The sequence below is a fragment of the Cynocephalus volans genome, chromosome 12, assembly GCF_027409185.1.
Source record: "Cynocephalus volans isolate mCynVol1 chromosome 12, mCynVol1.pri, whole genome shotgun sequence".
In the NCBI taxonomy this organism is placed as follows: Eukaryota; Metazoa; Chordata; class Mammalia; order Dermoptera; family Cynocephalidae; genus Cynocephalus; species Cynocephalus volans.
The window spans coordinates 8,737,183-8,752,647 of record NC_084471.1 but is presented as its reverse complement, the minus strand read 5'-3'; the positions used below and the strand labels follow the sequence as shown (position 1 = coordinate 8,752,647).

General features: G+C 50.8%; 1 protein-coding gene across 2 annotated transcripts; it reads right to left on the bottom strand.

Moving 5' to 3' along the window:
• Positions 1–6,108: 6,108 nt before the first annotated feature.
• Positions 6,109–14,925, bottom strand: LOC134360719 (alpha-N-acetylgalactosaminidase). Of its 2 annotated transcripts, XM_063075420.1 has the most exons (10): positions 14,846–14,925; positions 14,345–14,413; positions 13,418–13,553; positions 12,712–12,883; positions 12,078–12,255; positions 11,631–11,725; positions 10,697–10,858; positions 9,190–9,387; positions 7,685–7,828; positions 6,109–6,761 (listed from the first exon to the last, which is right to left on the bottom strand). In XM_063075420.1, exons 2-10 carry the CDS (start codon positions 14,358–14,360, stop codon positions 6,627–6,629), a joined length of 1,236 nt encoding a protein of 411 aa, XP_062931490.1. In that variant the 5' UTR covers positions 14,361–14,413; positions 14,846–14,925; the 3' UTR covers positions 6,109–6,626. The 2 variants fall into 2 exon arrangements, with proteins under 2 accessions (XP_062931490.1, XP_062931491.1); XM_063075421.1 differs by lacking the exon at positions 14,846–14,925 and having other exon boundaries at positions 13,418–13,527; positions 14,345–14,414.
• Positions 14,926–15,465: the final 540 nt, after the last annotated feature.

The following is a 15,465-nucleotide window of genomic DNA, read 5'->3' as shown; positions in this document are numbered from 1 at the left end:
TGGGAAATAAACATATTAAAAGGTGCTAAACATCATATGTCATTAGGGAATTGCAAAGTAAAATAACCAGGTACCATTTCATACCTATTGGAATGGCTAAAATCCAAAACACTGACAACACCAAATTCTGGTGAGGATGTGGAGCAGCAGGAACTCTCATTTACTGGCCACAGGAGTACAAAATGGTACAGCCACTTTAGAAGACAGTTTGGCAGTTTCTTATAAAACTAAATATATCTTACCATAAGTTCCAGCAGTAGTATGTGTGGGGAAAATAGGATAATTTAGTCAAGCCCCCTCACATTTCTTGTAAACAAGTTGTGTGTGGGTGGAGTTAGTGTGCATGTGCACCAGTGTATCTTTGTAGTTATTTGCTATTGTGTGCTCTTCACTTTGTGAAGCAGAGCTGGCCGCAGAGCTCATATCTAAAAATAGAGCATGTTTACTCTGCTGGTGGCTGCTCAGTTTCAGTTTTTCTTTGGACTTTGCTGGTAGCAGTTGAGTTTCTGAGTTTCTCTGTGGACTGCTTAGCTTGTAGTGTTGTGTGTGCTGAATAGAGACTATTCCTTCTTCAACCAAGGCTCCAAGGACCATTTTGTCGGGTTACCCAGCTCGTAGACATGCATGTGAAGGGTTTATGAACGGGCTTGGTGGGTCTGTGAGCACCGGAGACCCAGCCGTAGCTCTACAGTAGGCCTTGGTATTTCTCTGAATGAGTTGAAAATATATGTTCATGAAAATGTCTGCACTCAAATGTTTATAGCAGCTTTACTCGTAATTGCCAAGACCTGGAAGCAACAAAGATGTTCTCGAATAGTTGAATGGATAAACAGTGTTACATCCATACAATGAAATATTATTCAGCTTAAAAAGTAATACGCTATCAGAATTGAAAGACATGGAAGAATCTTTAATGTATATTGCTAAGTGTAAGAAGCCAATCCGAAAAGGCTATTCTTCTGTACGATCCAACTCTATGACATTCTGTAAAAGGCAAAACTATGGAGACAGTGGAGAGATTAGTGGTTGCCAGGAGTGAGGGGGGAGGGATGAATAGGCAGAGAAAAGAGGATTTCTAGGGCAGCAAAACTACTTCGTATGATACTGTGCTTGTGGATACATGTCATGACACATTGGTCAAAACTCATAGAATGTACAACACAAAGAGTGAATCTGAAATTATGAACTTGAGCTAATAATAATGTATCAAGATTGTCATCAGTTTAAACAAATGTACCACACTAATGTAAGATGTTAATAATAGAGAACAGTGTAGGGGGTCTGGGGGGTAAGAGAGATTATAAGGGAACTCTGTACATTTTCTGCTCAATTTTTTAGGAAGACTAAAACTTCTCTTTAAAAGACTGGGTGGGGGTGAAGGTGGGGTGGGAGATGAGGGATGGGGAGACCATTTAGGGGGTGGGCCTGTGACTTCCCACAGCTTTTTAGATGCCCGAGGGCTCCCAGGCTTAGTGGCAAAAACCACCTACGTAGAAAAGCCTGGGCCTGAATAATTACTTATTCAGGTGCCATTTTAGAGTGCTTTACATAATTATCTTTACATAAATTAGCTCATTTAATTCTCAAGCCACAACCCTATGAGGTAGGAACTATTATCATCATCCCCATTTTATAGAGGAGGATGTGGAAGAACAGACTGATTAAGTAGGTTGCTCAAGATTACAGTTGTGAGCGGAGCCAGGATTTAAATCTATGTATAAGTATATGTAACTAAATCACCATACACAGCTTGTTTTCATTCTATAAACTGGCCAGCGCTGCCCTGTTAGCTCACGTGGTTAGAGTGTGGTGCTGATAACACACACACACACACACACACACACACACACACACACTCTCTCTCTCACACTCCCCCCCCCGCCACACACGGTGGTCTTTTAAAATGTTTTTTGTTGTTTATTTTCCCCTAGTGGAGTCCAGAAACGACTGTTTGCTGGAGACAGAGCAGTGAAACAGGCACTTTTCAACTTACCCCCTCACTACGCTTTTGTCTTTATTTTACCAATATGTCTCTGGTCTCCGCATAGTGCCTCAGCAGCCCCTTCCCCCTGCCACTCAGTCCTGGAGGTCTGGCCAGTTCTTCATTCTCACTGCAACCACCCCTGTCCCGACCTTTCTGTCTCTCACATAGACCCTTGCACAGCTGATTCCAGGCTGCCTGCATACCTGATAGGGCCCAGTCAGGAAACAGAAACCACACCAGCATTTGAACAGAAACATAGTTGTGCAACCATAAGCACTAATTCCAGAACATTTTAATCACCCAAAAAGAAACCCCATACCCGTTAGCAATCGTTTCCCATTCCCTCCTCCCCTCATCCCCTGGCAACACTTTACTTTCTCTCTCTATAGATTTTCCTATTTTAGACATTTCATTTAAATGGAATAATACAGTATGTGCCCTTTTGTGTCTGGCTTCTTTCACTTAGCATAATGTTTTCAAGGTTCACCCATGTTGTAGTATGTATCAACATGGATATACTATATTTATTGTATGGATATACCATATTTTGTTATCCATTCATCAGCCGATGGACATTTGGGATGTTTCCACTTTTGGCTATTATGAATAATGCTGTTGTGAACATTCATGTACAAGTCTTTGTGTGGACTTTTTTTTTTTTCATTTCTCTTGGGTATACACCTAAGAGTGGAATCCTGGGTCATATGGTAACTCTGTTTAGCATTTTGAGGAACTGCCAGTTTCCCACAGTGACTGATGACTAATGATGTTGAACCTCTTTTCATGAGCTTATTGGCCATTTGTATATTTCTTCGAAGATATGTCTATTCAAGTCCTACGCCTATTTTTAATTGGGTCATTTGTGTTTTTATTGTTGAGTTCTAAGGGTTCTCTATCTACTCTGGATACTAGAACCTTACTGGAATATATGATTTGCAAATTCTTTCTCTCATTCTGTGGGTTGTCTTTTGACTTTCTTGATAGTGTCCTTTGACTTACAGAAGTCTTTAATTTTGATGAAGTCCATCTTATCTACTTTTTCTTTGGTTGCTTGTGATTTTAGTGTCATATCTAAGAAACTGTTGCCTTACCCAAAGTCACTAAGATTTACAGGTATGTTTTCTTCTGAGAGATTTATGGTTTTAGGTCTTACATTTAGGTCTTTGATCCATTTTGAGTTAATTTTTGTATATGGTGTGAGTAGGGATCCAAATTCACTCTTTTACATGTGGATGTCTAGTTGTACCAGCACTATTTATTGAAAAGACTATATCCTCATTGAATGGGCTTAATACCTTTATAAAAGATCAAATGGCTATACATGTGTGGGTTTATTTCTGGAATCTCAATTATACTCATATACTCATATTTCATTGATCTATTCAGATTCTTTGACCATTCTTTAATTGGGGTATTTGTCTCTTATTATTGAGTTGTGAGAGTTCTTTATGTATTTCAGATACAAGTCCTTTAGCAGATACATGAATTGCAGTTATTTTCTCCCATTTTGTGGGTTGTCTTTTCCTCTTCTTATTTAATATAGTCATCTATGACTATAAATTTCCTTCTGATCACTGCTTTACCTCTTTTGAACATCTTTAACATGGCTAACTTAAAATTTGATACTAGTGTAAGTTAAAACACCCCAAAGCTTGCTGTTCTTACTGGAATTCAACTGTTTTTCTCAACTGAATGTTCTCCGGGTTCTACAAGCCTTTGGCTGATTTCCACAGTTGTTCAAAAGTTGAATCTTTTTGGTGATGGGGAGCAATAATCAGCCACAATGTATATCGACAAAATAAAATTAAAAAAAAAATAAAACAAAACAAAACAAAACAAAAGTTGAATCTAATACTATGTGGCAGGTTTTTCACTGCCTTATGGAGGGAGCAAACTTTGGGTGGTTCTTACTGGGCCACTTTTGCTGAAACTATGTCTGAAGAACTAAAGAAAAGAATAAGAGTGATGTCCCCATCAGTAGAAAATAACAAGAAATAAAAATTATACACACACACAAAAAAAGTAGAAATTCTGGAGTCGGAAAGTACAACTGAGATGAAAAATTCAATAAAGGGTTCAATAGCAGATTAGACCAGAAAAAGAATCAGGAAACTTGAAAGTAAGTCTGTTGAAATTAACCTATCTGAGGAACAGAAAGAAATAAGAATGAGGAACAATAAACACAGCCTCAGATTTGTGCTTGATTCAAAGTATAGAAAGATATTTTTGAGGCAACTGGCAAAAATTGAACACAGACTGGTCATTAGATTGTTTTGAAATTTTGTTTTGTTGGACAGGAAAATTGTATAAGGTCATATATATTTTTAAAGACCCTATCCGTTAGAGATACACAGTGGTATTTAAGGGTTTTCTGAGATTTGTTTTCAAATACTCTGGCTCATACCCCAGAAAAGTATGTGCGGGAAGAGAGAAGAAATAATGGCACAAGCTGATGGTTGTTGGATGGTTGTTGCTGGGCGACGGGTACATGGAGGGTCACTGCACCAGTTTATTTTCGTGTTTGAAAACCTCCATACTCGAAAGTGTTTAAAAAGGGAAAGGGTAGACTTGGGTCCAAACAGGCTGCCTTGAACCAGAAAAAAATAACTGAGTTCCTAACTGGCCTTGGATAGAAGGGAGTCCAGCAATGTCCTGGAAGATAAAGTGTGTGCTGAGAAAATGAAGGGCGAAGAGATGGCATCAATCGGACACCCCGAGACAAAAGGATAAGTTATGCAGCCAGACATGGACCCATCTCCAGGTCGCACAGGCAAGGTAATGGACTGGTCAAGTCCAGGCTCAACCCTGGCCTCCAACTCCCAAGTCCGTGGTTCACTACATCCCAGCGGGGTGGGAAAGACTTTTTTCCTGAAGCTGGCAAGAGAAGGTATTCACCCCTCTAGTGGCTCCACCATGTCCTTCCCACCGCCCAGACCATTCCATTTGGCTTGAACAGTGCCATGATCAAGACCCAAAGCTGGAGCCAGGCACAAGGTGACAGGCCTTCAAGGGCAGAGGCCTGGGATGAGGTAGGCCTCTCTCCTCCTGAGTGACTCTATAGCCTCAAGATATCAACATGTCAAAAGGAGCTTTCTCTGGTGACTCTAGACTTAATCAGCAAAGCTACACTAATCTGCTTTTTTTTCACTAAAGATGACCAGTAAGGGGATCTTAACCCTTGACTTGGTGTTGTCAGCAATACACTCTCCCAAGTGAGCTAACGGGCCATCCCTATGAAGGGATCTGAACCCGTGGCCTTGGTGTTATCAGCACCACACTCTCTCAAGTGAGCCACGGGCCGGCCCTACAGTGTTCTTCAATGACATTATAACGTGCGCTATAAGTTCTTTACAAAATTCTCCGAATACAAGGACCTCAAAACCCTCAGGGAGGGAGTGTGGGAGATCCTCCCAGAAAAGATCCCATAGGGTGAGACAGCGCAAGGCCTGGGCACTGGATGCTCCCCCATTCAGGGCCCAAGGAGGACCTAGCTAGCCTGCTCTGCAACAGGTTTCCAAATGGGAAACAAAGCCACCAGGGAAGACAGGTGCCCTGTGGCCTTAGCTATAGGAGGGCTTGGGAAACAGGTACCAAAGAGAGGCAGTCGAGAACCTGCCATTCTATTACCCTGACAGCTACCCCTTTCCTTAGGAGGACGAATGGGAAGTAGACTTTAGGACACAAAGAACCCCCGGACTTGTATGTGGACAAAGTTGGGGAATCTGAACTTCCTCTGCAGCCAGGTTTGGAGAGAAATAATAAAGAGATAGAAGTGAGGGTGGAGCCATCAGAGAGGACAGCAGGCTGAGGTGCTGGGGACGGGGAGCACTGCTGGACAGAGAACAAGCTGTAGGGCCTGGGAACATCGCTACTGTGCCTCATTGTGTTGTCACCATCAACCACCACCACCACCGTGTCCGGCAGAGCAGGAAAGACTCCCTGGTGTGAGGCAAATCTGCATTTCTGGCAAGTACCATCTGCAGGTCACTTTGGAAAATGAAGGTCCAGAAGATGCCACACATCTTCCATGTGAGGTGAGAAATATTTGAGACCAGGACCCCGTGTAGTGCCACCAGAGTCCCTAACTGAAGGTGCCCATGGCCCCAGGTCCATATGACAACTACTTGACAGAAAGACAGCTTTATTGATGACCTGATGGAGCCACAGTCTCCTTTTTGACCCTCACTCCCAGGTGGAATCAGCCTGAAAGACCTTCTCCAGGTAGGAAAGCCAATCACAAGATTCTTTAGAGTTCCCGGCAAGAAGTGAGATCTCTACTCCTAATTATAAAAATTCCAAATCTTGATTTCAGAGTCAACAACAGGTCAGAGACTAGGGTCCTGATGGGCATCAGCACCCCTGCCTGTGCGGGGCTCAGGAGGCCGGCTGAGTTGTTCGGCAACATCTGTGGGGCCATGCAGCTGAGGTAGAGGCCAGGAAAGCCACAGGAAATTGCCCAAGAGAAGGTTCCAAGAGGGAAGGCCACAGAACCTGGCCCTGAGACTGCATTTTGGATATGACGGGGTCAGGTCACCAAGTGGGCCTGGGGAGTAAAGAACCTTGTCCACGTGCCCTCAGCATGCCAAGACTCCATGGTATGGGCTCAGTGGTACTGCCACAGCCTGTCACGTGTCCCAGCTCCTCACTGCTGGGACATATCCAGGTTCTTAATGGGATACAGGTACCACATCACTACCCCCGAAGGGTTGATGGTCACTGTGAAGTTGGTGTCATTCTGGAGGCCACTGATGACATCACCCGAGAAGACGTTCTGGGCCTGCAGTAGGGAGGGACGGCACCGATGCCACCATGAGAATGGCTGCACAGAGACCTCTCAAAGGACGTAGAAGTCTGGACTTGGCCTGTCTAGTGGACTGAATGATGTCCCGCCAAAACTCACTGAAGTTTGAACTGTGTTCCCCAAGTTTTATGTATTAGAAACGTGGCCCCCACTGTGACTGTTAACACGTGGGAAATCCTATTATGGTAAAAGGTGGAGCCTTGAAGAGGTGATTGGATGGTAGGACCGTGCAGTAGTGAATGGATTAACAATGGTCAGGGGCATGGTTCTGAGGGCTTTAATAGGAGAGGACAGTCTGTGTGGCTCTCTCTGCTCTCTCGGCTCCACCATTTCTCCAGTGTGACACTCTGCCGTCACTGAAGCCACCACCAAAGAACGCCTTCACCATATGTGTTGCGTGGACTTTTGACTTTCCAGCCTCAGAAACGATAGGCAATAAATTTCATGTTCTTTATAAAATACCCAGTTCTGTGTATTTTGTCATAAGCTACAGAAATGGACTGATACGGCCCGTCTGTGCTGGGCCTCCAGCATGCACTGCAGAAGTGGAAGCCCGAATCTCCCATCTCTTCTCTAAGCACAGGCAGTGGAGAAAGCCCCAGCCCTCGGAAAACCTTCAGGAACATGCCAGCAAGGGCTGAGCAGTGAGGGGCGGAGTACGGCCTTAGAGGTTAATGGGACTCCGGTTAGTTCTGTTTGCACAGCTTGAACACACCAGTGCAGAGAACGGCTGCACCCCCGCCGCCATTGCCTGCGGCTGCCCCACAGGCACCTGCTACAGGGCCCAGAGCACAAGACTCAGGAAAGCTGTGCGGGAGCCAGGACCACCCCCAGCAATGCCCTCCCAGGGAAGCCTGAAGCCCGAAGCGCGCCCCGGGCTGCAGGCAGCAGGGCCTCACCTCGTACGTTGTGGAGCCGCTGAAGTTCAGCCTGGCGAGGGACGTGTGGTAGCGATAAGGCATGTCTATCCTGCGGCTGAAGAAGACGACGGCGCTGGCCTTATTGGACAGGGGCCGCAGGTACACCTCAATGCGGGATCTTTCCTGGGCACAGAAGGGGGCTACTGGCTGGGGTCCCTGCTCAGACAGTCTCGGAAGTCCCCTTCCTGGCCCTCGCTTGAGTTCTGGGTCCCCCCAGCCTACAGCTCTGTGTCACGCAGAGGCTTGGTGGGGGTACCACAGCCCTCCGGCGCCCCAGCTCAGCTAACCCTGCGTCCCCCCTTCCTCCCCGACTCGGCAGGTGCTCCCGACACCTCCTCAGGGCCCGGCCTCATGCTAGGACACAGAGACAGATGTGTGTGAGGTGCTGCCCCAGAAGCTCACGGGATGACGGGAGGGATGGACACAGACACAGTGGAGGCGTGACAGGACAGCGTGCCAGTGACCGCTGGCTGCCGCGGCTGCCGCTCTGGGAGGCAGGGCACTGTCCGGTGGGAGCAATGAACTCTGCTCCTGGATGGCACACACTGGAGCCGGCCTTGAGGGTGAACCCCCATCGTCCTCCATCCTTTCCCATCCTCCAGAAGGTTCTCTGGGCCTGGCTCCACCATCAGCTCCTCTGGCACGGACTAGTTCCCTCCTCTGTACCAGTTGTAGAGGTGCCTTCTGTTGTTCTTTTATTTATATATTTATTTTTTAAAGATGACCGGTAAGGGGATTTTAACCCTTGACTTGGTGTTGTCAGCACCACGCTCACCCATTCAGCCAACCTGCCATCCTTGTATGGGATCCGAACCCGTGGCCTTGGTGTTATCAGCACCGCACTCTCCAGAGTGAGCCAGAGGCTGGCCCTATAGTTCTACAGATTTATTTTTCTAGAGAGTAAGGAATTCGTGTAAAGAGTAAAGGCTTTGGGGTGATACTACTGGAGTCAAATCTTGTTTGTACCAGTTGTGTAGCCTTGGGGTAAAGTTACTTAGACTCTCAAAGTTTCAGTTTCCTCACTTGTAAAACAGGAAGAGTGTCTACTTTGCTGAGAAAATGTATCTAGAATGCCCAGCACATAGTAGGTTCTCAATACATAGTAGACGCTAGTATCAATACTAGTAGTATTCCTTGGCTAAAACAACTCCTTAAACTCTGGAGGGAAGCCCTAGTCCTCTGCAGGACATCACAGGTGTGTGCAGAAGCCTGTGCCTCACCGCTCCCATGTGCACTTGTGTGGTGACACCTCCCGTCCCTGACTCCCAGGAGCTGTCTTGCTCTGGCCCTGCTCTCCCCCAGGCAAGAGGAGGTCAGCTGGAGCCACTCCCAGAAGTGTCCTCAACTGCATGCAACTAGGATGGGGAGGCCTGTGGTCCTGGAGGGGGCTGGGCAAATTTCAGCTGATCTCCAGGCTGGCAGCCTTGCTCTCAGGAGGGCCCAGGTCCTCAGCTCTTCCCTCTCCTCCCCCAACACCCCAGTACCTTGAGAATCCTGTGTCCCTGGATGCCTAAGGGATCCTGGTGGATCTTGATCATGAGTGGATTCTGCAGAATGTCCACGTTCTGGGCGGAGATGGTACGCAGGTCTGTGGACATGAAGAGCGGGGCTGCCAGCACTGTCCACAGGGCCATCTGGGCCTGGGATTGCTCATGGCTGAGGCCAAAGTTCCCAATGAGGAGCTGGGGACAGAGGAGAGAAGCTGTCAGCTCTGCCCACCTCCCTGAGGCCAACCCTAGACTTGTAGCTGAAGCAAGAGCAAACAGGGCTTGGGGAAGGACAGCCACGTGTGGGGGCCTGGTTCAGCGAACACCATTCCCTAGCCGTGTGGCCTTGGGATGAGTCAAGTCACTGTCCAACTGACCACCAGCTACTATTTCCCATCAAGAACACAGGGGTGATAACATGCTCTGGCTGCATCGCAGGTTTTTCAGATGACCAAATGGGATCCTGTTGCCAAAAAATTTATAAGCTGGGACATGCGAGTCAAGAAATATGGCCAGGGTGGCTGTGGTAGGAAACTAGACCCGCCTGCCACTGGCCCAAGTCACAGCTGAATGAAGGGGACCTCCTGACCCCAGGACAACCAATCCAGTCAGGACACCACAATTATTGCTAATGCAACATGCTTATGTACTTAGTGATAATTTCACTAAGCACTGTGTTTGTGTCAGCTACTCTGCCGCGCATCTTCAAGAGTTATTTTATTGAAGCCTCAAAACAGCCCTATATAAAGCAGCTGCTATTATTATTCTCATTTTCTAACTGACAAAACTGAGGCGTAGAAAAACTGAAGTAACTTGCCCAAGGTAAGTGGCAGAGCTGGAGCTAGAACTCCAAAATAGGCCAATTTCTGCTCCTCCAGTCTGCCTTCTCCACATGGCATACTGTTTGGCAGTTATTACGATTATCACTGGTACTCGTAAATTCTTATGGACATACAGCTATAAAACTATAAGATAAAGTGCAAAAAAAAAAATGTCCCCAGGGCTATGACTGACATAGGACCAAAGGGCTAGAAGCAGGACTGGGGCCAGCTGTGCCTGTGGTGGGTGGGGCAGGGCTGGGTGGGCAGGACAGCAGGGTACAGGGCACTGAAAGAGTCAGAGGCAGATGGAAGAGGGCGGTCCAGGCACTGGGAATGTCAAGGGAGCTTGAAGTCATGATCTTCCCGCTGCAGAGGAATAACATATCATGGGGTACCACTACAGACCAAGTGCTCAAGCTTTAAAACACATTAGAGCTGCCTGGGGAGATGGTTAACAATTGGTATTCCCAGGTCCTTCCCTGTTCAAAAGATCGGGTGGCGGGGGGGGGGGGGGGGAGACCTGGAAATAGAATTGTAAATGAGCTTCCAAGGGGAGTCTAATGACAGTTCAGGGACACATTTCAGAAACGCTAACCTAGATCCTGGCAGTGATCAACCAGGGAGGAACAGAGCACAGGGCAGTGGAAAGCAGGGCCTAGGAACATCACCCTCCATGCTAATACCATGTCTGGGTCATTCCAGTGCCCAGGTCCGGCCACTTCCTGCAGTATGTCCTGGTGGTCCACATACCAATCCAGTATGGAGAGCACGCTCCTCCAGGAGTCCTGGATGTCGTCGTAGTTGCGCCAGAGGTTGCAGATATTTGCCAGCAGAGTATAGTTCACCTGGGTATTGGGGAAGGCAGAGTCATACCCTGTTGCTCAGAGGCCCCCACAGGGGCTGGGGAGGCTCAGCAGGAGACAGAGGGTGGGGAAAGGGCAAGAGAACAGGCCCCAGCTTGTTCGAGACAAGGAAGGCCTCTGACAGGGTGGCCCTGCTCTGGGACTGCCTGGGCCTCCCCTCCGTGTATGCTGGTGCCAGGAGCCTACCCTGCCCTCTCATGCCAGCTGGGGTCAAGCCCAGGGTGTGGGCCCAGCACGGTGTACCCACAATCCTCCCCACCGAACACCCAGTCCCCATGTTCTCTCACTGAGACTATCACCATCTGCCAACCTACTCCCTCAGGTCTGTTGGTCTGAGCCCAACCTTTCTCGTGTCAAACGTGCTGAGGGGCCCTAGCGAGGTGCTCACAGGCTCGGCCTCACCTGCCTGGCCTCACCAGCCTCCTCGATCTCCTAGCTCGCTCTCAGCACAACTCAGGCTTCTGACTGCTTGCTGGGCACTGTGTGCTGGCACGTGTGGCTGTGGCTCTCCTGCCTTGGTGCCAACCCTTCAGCCCGCTGACGAGGGCCTCCTTCTGTAAGACCCTGGGCTGGCTGAGCACCTCTCCCCCTTTGGGGTACTTATGACACTCTCTCTAGACACCTACAAATCATCCTGTAGGCAGCTGTAGTGAGAGAAGCTCTGGCTGTGGGGGTCCCTCCCTGAGGCTTGGACAGGGGGCAAGAAGGCCTGGGTGTGGGCAGCACTGTCAGGCAGGTGCACAGAAGGGCTTACCCTTGGGGGAAGGCCCCCTTCATAGGCTGGCCAGCTGCAGGAGAAAGCAATGGGGCGGCCTGTGGCATTGAGGGCAGCAGACATCTTGGGGTACCCTGGAGAAAGCCCAAGCTTTGTTTCAGGACAAAGGAGGCACAAGAGGCAGTCTGTGTCCTCAGCCCAAATGTTTTCCCACCAAATGTGAGGGAACTGATGTTCCAAAGAGGAGGTGCCTCCCCTTGTACCCAGAACCTCAGACACTTCCTGGGTGGGCCATGGTGCCACCCCAACTCCAGGGAGCCTGGGAGCCATGATCCCCCCAGCCCCTGGATGAGGGGAATTGGGACACACCACCCCTAGGAGCCATACCACACAGACAGACCAAGCTCAGCCAGGTGGGCGCTGGTGGGCCTCACATGGCCACCCTTCTCTGGCTACCTTTTGGCCCCAGCCAGCTGTGCTGCTCACCCTCCGCCCGCTCCTCAGGGGTGGAAAAGCAGCCGTCCAGCTTCAGCATGTCCACCTTCCACTCGGCGAAGGTTTGCGCATCCTGGACCACCTTGTCCAGTGTGGTGCCTGGGTAACCCATGCAGGTGAAATTGCCCATGTCTTCGTAGATGCCCAGATTCAGGCCCAGGGAGTGAACCTGTAGGGGGTTGAGGACACAGAGGGCTCACTCCTGACCCTCAACGAGGCTCCTCACAGGCACCTTCAGTGGCTCCCACTGACCAAAGGAGGGTCCCAGTTTGCTGGCCTGGCCTCTACCTGCTGCAGCCCACCCCACCCTCTAACACGCACCCCTCCCATGGGCTGTTTCTTCCTGTACGCCTTTGCTTCTGCCATGCCGCCTCGAATGCCATCTCTCTGGGATCAGCTCAAGAATTGCCTCCTCCAGGGAACCTTCCTGGAATCCCAGGGCTGAATAAGATGCCCTTTCTGGCTCTTACCCACCACCACAGACCAAACATAGGTGCTCATCTGTCTGTTTCCCCCATCAGTCTGGTAGTTCTCAAGCAGGAATTGTGTAAATGAGCCCTAAGTAGGGCAGCACAACAGCAGTGGCCGAGGCCTCAGGCTGGGGCAGGGCTGGGGTGGGGCTCACATAGTCAGCCAAGAAGGCAATGCCGTGGGGGAAGCGCTCCGGATCCGGCACCAGGCGGCCTTTGTCATCACGTCCACCAATCCAGCAGTCATCGATGTTGACGTATGTGTAGCCTGCGTCCAGCCATCCATCCTGTGCCATCCGGTCAGCCATCTCCATGAAGAGCCGCTCACTAGTGAGGGGCAGGGGAATGGGACAGCTTAATGGCCCAGTCTGGCCCTCACCCTCACCCACACCCCTTCCACAGTTCTGAGTGTGAATCCGAGCTATAAAAACCACAACCATGCTGTCAGCTCTGGACTAAGCCAGGTAACAAGTATAAATGACCACCAAGGATTGTGTCATGAGCCATAAGCAAGGTGGGTGAAATGAATGGTCTGGGACCCAGGGCGAGGGGCAGCACTGGGCTGGGGGAAACACGTGGGGTCTGGCCTGGGCCTGGCATTTTAACAGCTACCTCCCTTTGATTATCTCAGATCCTGGGTCAACCCCAAAGTCCCTGCTCCCACAGGTCTGACAGTCCCCTTAGAGGCCCCAGACAGGTCACGAGGTTAGGTGTCAGATACCCTAAAGTTACTTCTGGCTGTAGTCTCTCTGGGATAGGGGGTTTTGTCCTTACCCTCTTTTCTAGCTGACCCTCCACTCCCTGCCTCCACTCTGCAGAGCCCTGGGCAAGGCTTGTCAGGTGGGTGTGGACCTTACTCACCTGATGCAGTTCTTTGGATCCACTTTACAGTTAGTGTTGCAGCGGAAGCGTTCCCAGGCCAGCCAGCCCATGGGTGGCGTCCGCAGGAGCCCATTCTCCAGCACCAGCACCTGGGCCACCAGGGTTAGCAAGAGCACTGGGAGAGGGGGTGACTGTGAGTGGCTCCTGCAGCACTGGCCCTCATCCCACCCCATCCACATATTCCTCAGCCCTGCAGGGGCTGCCTGCCTAAACATTAGGGGAACAGGGGCTCGGGGCAGAATCAGATCTTCCTGCAAGGCTGGCTCCTGCAGTGCATTAAGTGGGAGGATGGTGCCTGGGGTGACACAATGTGTTTCAGGCCTGGCTCCCCACTTGCTTTTGACAAGGCAGAGCAGTGCTGGAATTAGCAGAATTAACACCTCAAATGACGTCCTTCCTGTACCCCTGACCAGTCCTCCCACCCCATACACAGAACATGACAGTACATTGTGGCCAGACTCCAGGTCTCCTGCGCCCCAGTCCAGGCCTCTTTGCTGTCCCCCACACACCCCCAAGAAGCCTCAGAAGGATTTAAAAGGTCATCCAGGTTAGACCTACACCCAGCCAGCCTACGTGAGCCCTTTCCCTCTTGGGCCTCAGTTCCCTTATTTGTAAGACAGAGTTTCTGCATCGACTTTACCGGCCGGCCGTTCTCAGCACATGCTGATGTCACATAAGAAAGGGCCTCTGAACGTGGGGGGAGAGGCAGTGAGAAAGGAAGAAGCCTCATTGGAGGGGAACTGATTCCTAGGTGGGGAGCATTTCCTCCTCCTTTCCCGGCCCAGCTCCAAGAACACGAGAGAGGAACACGTCTCCCCACAAACCCACATCGGGGAAGAACGGACAGACACCGAGGACCCTCACCCGTCCCCTCCCACAGTCACCCCGGCCCGTCCGTGTAGGTACCTGTCTTCAGCAACATTGCTCTGGACTCTGCGTCTCGGGAACTGACCGGATCTGCTCTGCTTTTATCAGCTTTGGAAGCGAAGAAGAAACGTTAGAAAAGCACTGGACTCACGACTGCCCGGACCGCCCTTACACTTGGGCGTGGGTCCCACGCTGGGTCCCCAAGTCGCCCTCACTCCCCCCACCCCATCCATCACTTCCTGGAGCCTGCGTTCTTCCTTCAGAAACGCTGAGCCTAGTGTCTTGGACGTTCGGGGACGCCCTAGGGTGTGTTCTCACGCCCTCTGCAGTGCTGGGAGCCCCGAACGTCTAAGGACGACCCTCCGCCACAAGGACGCAGCCACCGGCGCTCGGACGCCCAGGAAGAAGGGAGGCGCAGGGCCGGGACCGGGCTCCGGACTCGCCCCAGGGTCCGCGTTCCCGCCTCCGGTCCCCAAGGACTGCAGCCCAGCTGCCCGACGCCGGGACCTTCCCCGCCGAGTCCCCACCAGCCGCACTCACCACGCAGACGCGCTCAGCCCCGAACCCCGCTTCTGCGTCCGGAGCGGCCGCTGGGGCGACCTGATCCGCCTCCCACGTCCCAGCGGGGGCGGCCCCCCGGCGCAGCCTATCAGAATCCCCTAGCAACGCCGGGCCCCGCCCCTACGAGCGCACGCTTCCGACGCCCCTCCCCTGAGCCCCGCCCCTTTGAGCCCCAGCCCTGCGCGTTCCCCATATTAGGGCCGGGGTGTCCCGAGTGGCCTGGCTCCCGGCAAGGCTGGTCCCTTCCCTTCTGCAGGGGCCATGAGGGCGAGGGTGGTCCGCGGCAGACTGTGGGTGCTCAGTGAATAGCTCTGCAGTGAGCACCTGCTGAGGGCTGTGGGAAGACGAGGGGAGAGGGTATCTGAGGGACAGCCCGTTCAGAGGTGGCGGTCGCTGCAGGCCGGTTTCAGTTGGTGAGAGCTGGTGCCGAGAACAGCCAAGTCCAGGGCCCCATCCCTGTACCGGCCGCTGCCAAAACAAAACAACAAACAAATCAAACAAAAGCAAACGGGCAAACAAAAATCAGGCAGTGGAAGATGAATAGTCACTACGGAAGAATGAGTGGGAGAGAGAAAGCAGGCTGAGGACACGGCTCTTGC

Bases quoted from the DNA above. Each gene is read 5' to 3' on its own strand.
- LOC134360719 (XM_063075420.1), bottom strand. The intron at 12,884-13,417 runs GTGAGTAAGGTC...GCCCCTCACTAG, and splicing joins GATCCAAAGAACTGCATCAG to TGAGCGGCTCTTCATGGAGA. The intron at 12,256-12,711 runs GTGAGCCCCACC...AACCCCCTACAG, and splicing joins TTGCCTTCTTGGCTGACTAT to GTTCACTCCCTGGGCCTGAA.